Source organism: Osmerus eperlanus, chromosome 17, assembly GCF_963692335.1.
Source record: "Osmerus eperlanus chromosome 17, fOsmEpe2.1, whole genome shotgun sequence".
NCBI lineage: Eukaryota > Metazoa > Chordata > Actinopteri > Osmeriformes > Osmeridae > Osmerus > Osmerus eperlanus.
This window is the reverse complement of record NC_085034.1, coordinates 14,916,707-14,920,054: the sequence shown is the minus strand read 5'-3', so window position 1 is coordinate 14,920,054 and position 3,348 is coordinate 14,916,707. Positions and strand designations below refer to the sequence as shown.

General features: G+C 53.6%; 1 protein-coding gene across 1 annotated transcript; it reads right to left on the bottom strand.

Annotated features, from left to right (window-relative positions):
• Positions 1-395: 395 nt before the first annotated feature.
• On the bottom strand, positions 396-2,369 carry LOC134038117 (piggyBac transposable element-derived protein 4-like). Its single transcript, XM_062483736.1, has 3 exons — positions 2,281-2,369; positions 662-2,209; positions 396-516 (listed from the first exon to the last, which is right to left on the bottom strand). Exons 1-3 carry the CDS (start codon positions 2,367-2,369, stop codon positions 396-398), a joined length of 1,758 nt encoding a protein of 585 aa, XP_062339720.1.
• Between the last annotated feature and the right edge of the window lie 979 nt (positions 2,370-3,348).

Sequence of the window (3,348 nt, the reverse complement as noted above, 5' to 3'; positions counted from 1 at the left end):
AGGTTGTCAGCACGAGGGTGGCGTAAAAGACTAGGTATGGTGAGTCACAGCGCAGACTAGGATACAGCGCGAGAGTGTACTAATAGGCTAGGCAGACAAGGCTAGAAATAAAAGGGTTCACTTTATTTTTATTTTTTTTTATTATGAAAAAGTTGTCACAACGTCAGTTTGCTTCACCACGACCCCGAAACGGCACGAGAGTGGCGTCATAGACTAGGAAGACAACGCGAGGAATAAAATCAAATGTTTCACTTTATTTTTGTATCATGAAAAGTTGTCACACCACGCATGACACCGTGCTTCACAACGACCCGCAGACAGCACTAGGGATAGAACCTCCAGCCCGCCGTCCTGATACATCATCTATACATCCCATGCATGTGTTGGTAGTAGCGTTAGCAGCGCTGTGGCTTGAGCAAAGCCCTCTTCTGCACTCGACTGAGTTGTTCAGTCTTCTGCACACACTCCCGCGGGTCGTCCAGGGTCAACGGGAACCTCTCCTTGGCCGAAGCCCAGCTCGGTGGGGCATGTGGGGCAGTATACATGCGAACAGGATTTGCAGACAGGCCTCTTACACCCGCGACAAACGGTGAACGTTTTACGGTCCTTCTTCACCGGGCAGACTTGACATCTCTTCCTCTTACTGGCAGGGACCGGCGACGTCGGTCCTGCCGATGAGGAGGCGGCGGTGGCGGCTGCTGCCGCTGCCGCTGCGCCATCCTCTCCGGGTCGCCGTTGAGGAGGCGGATCGCGACAGCTGGCCATCCGTAGATCTTTCACAACCGCGGCAGCAGCTCCAGTGCGGGGCAGACATCGTCTTCTTTCGATCAGCGGAGTCACGAGGGCCCTTCCGAGTTGCTCGAGGAAAAACCTTCTCTTGTTGCGCTTACGCGGCATCCAGTTGGGGTTGACCTCTCTCCATATCACAAAGGCGTTGTAGGAGGAGACGTCAACGATGTTGCTGAAGATGACGAGGGGCCAGCGGGCCGTCTTCCTTTTACAGCTGTAGGCCGTGATGACCTTATCCAGATTGTCGACTCCGCCTTTGTTCAAATTATAATCCAGGACGATGGTCGGTTTGCCGTCGTTTCTGTCACTGATTTCAGCGTCTGTGTGGCGTGTGCTCATGAGTAAAACGTTCTTATTTTTCTTCGCGAGGTAGGAAACCAGAGTGGTGGTTGGAGTGAAGGCGAACTGCGACGACAGCACCCGTCGCGTCTTCGTCGTCAGCAGCTCGGACGGCAGCTCGGCCCTGTTCTTTCGCACGGTGCCAACCACGGTCATGTTTCTCGTCGCCATGAGCTCTCGTCCGAGTTCGTAAGAGGTGAAGAAATTGTCACACGTCACATTGCGATCCTTCAGGCCCTCTGTCACGTCGAGCACGACGCGCATCCCCTGGTTCCTCTCCGGGACTCCGTCCATCTGCTTCCCGGTGTAGACTTGCATCTTCCAAGCGTAGCTTGATTTTGCATCGCACGCCACCCACGACTTGATGCCGTATTTCGCCGGTTTGCTTGGCATGTACTGCTTGAAAGGACACCGTCCTCTGAACGCGAGCAGTTGTTCGTCCACGGTCAATTCGGGCCCTGGGTCGTAGAGGCGTGGTAATCTCTCTACCCACATATCCCAGACCTCTCTTATCGCCGCCAACTTGTCCGTCGCGCGTCTCGCCGCTCGTGTCCCACGGTCGTCAAATCGTATCAACGTCGAATAGGTGTAGAAGAGTTTCAGCTGCATGGTAGCGCGGAAAATCACTCTGCCGCTTTGCGCGTCCCATAGACTGGCGGCCGCTTCGCCTCGGGACTTGTACACCCCTGCCAGGATTAGCAGCCCTATGTAGGCACGTAGGTCAGTGGCGTCCATGGCTTTCCACTCCTCTCCGCGTTTCAGATAACCTTCCCGATTTGTCACGTCCAAGATTACTCTTTCGATTTGTGGCGTGACAAAGAGTAAAAATGCGGAGACGATGTCGTGAGCGTGGGAAACGGCGTAAGCTGTGGGTCCTCTGGGGGTCCTCTCCGTACTGTCACGTTGCGACAGCAGCCTCGGATTCCTCCGATACGCAATCGAACGCCATTCAATTTGGCCGTTTTTCGACAAGAAAGTATCTCTGTCGATTTGAGGGGCTTGGTCGGCGGCGACGGCACCGTCGTCGTCGTGGTTGACTGCGTCATACTCTTGCCCGTCTTCCTCTTCCTCTTCTGACACATGCTCCGCGTACTCTTGCCCGTCTTCTTCTTCCTCCTCCTCTCTGCACACTCTTCCCCGTCATCTTCTGACACATCCTCGGCCTCCTCTTCAGACTCACTTTGCTCGATGTTGGCAAACATCTGCTGTAGAACTTGCAGCGCACTGAAATCCCGAGCCATAGCTGCGTTACCCTAGACAGAAGCTGTCCTGACCCCCACGGAATGTGTGTTAGTAGCACTTGTCTACAGCTTACGTGATTGCATGGACAAATTATTCTAAGGACGCCTCCCTAATTCGACCGCCAAAGAGCGATCAAGAATTGTCGAATCGTAAAAGGCGGCGCGCGCGCGCACGGTTGGACAAAAAGAAAAAAAAACAAAATTACAAAATAAAATTGAAATAAAATAATATAAAATAAAATACACAAATAAAGTGGACGAGACGAGGTCGGAGAGAGGCGTCGATTTCATCTGTCTCCCTTCGTTCCGACCTTATCAATTTAATCTAGGTCGACGTGGCCAGTCTGATTCCAAAGGGGGGCCGCAGCCGCACGGCCGCTCGGCAGACGGGTCCGACCGCGGTTACCATTTGTCTCCAGCCCTTCCGACCTTATCAATTTAATCTAGGTCGACGTGGCCAGTCTGATTCCAAAGGGGGGGCCGCAGACGCACGGCCGCTCGGCAGACGGGTCCGACCGCGGTTTCTCTGAAGCCAGACGTCACGTGGCCCGTCTGCTTGCAACTTGGCAGAAGGGTCCGACGGCGGTTTTCTCTGGTTCTCTGGTTGGACAAAAAAAAAATTAAAAAAATTTAAAAAAAAGTGGTGAGAGAGGTCCGGCCGCGGTTTTCTCTGGTTGGACCAAAAACAAAAAAATAAAAATAAAAAATAAAAACTAAGTGGTGAGAGAGGTCCGGCCGCGGTTTTCTCTGACGCCAGACGTCACGTCGCCCCGTCTGCTCGCCGAGGCCGTCCTACCTGCAAACTTGGCAGAAGGGTCCGACCGCGGTTTTCTCTGACGCCAGGCCAATTCTCCCGCCGAGAGGGATCGCCAATCGTCGAATCGTAAAGGCGTCATTAGACTCAGGGGAGATGTTGGAGGCGTGGATCAAACCTCGTCAAGTTGAGAGAGCCCAATGACGCCTACCTAATTCGACCGCC

What these genes read in the sequence shown, in the direction of transcription:
- LOC134038117 (XM_062483736.1), bottom strand. Translation starts at nt 2,369, where the DNA reads ATGGCTCGGGATTTCAGTGCGCTGCAAGTTCTACAGCAGATGTTTGCC. An exon ending in GAAGAGGAGGCCGAGGATGT is followed by an intron (nt 2,210 to 2,280) that starts GTCAGAAGATGA and finishes GTACGCGGAGCA; the next exon opens with TGTGTCAGAAGAGGAAGAGG. An exon ending in TCCTCATCGGCAGGACCGAC is followed by an intron (nt 517 to 661) that starts GTCGCCGGTCCC and finishes TGCCCCACCGAG; the next exon opens with CTGGGCTTCGGCCAAGGAGA.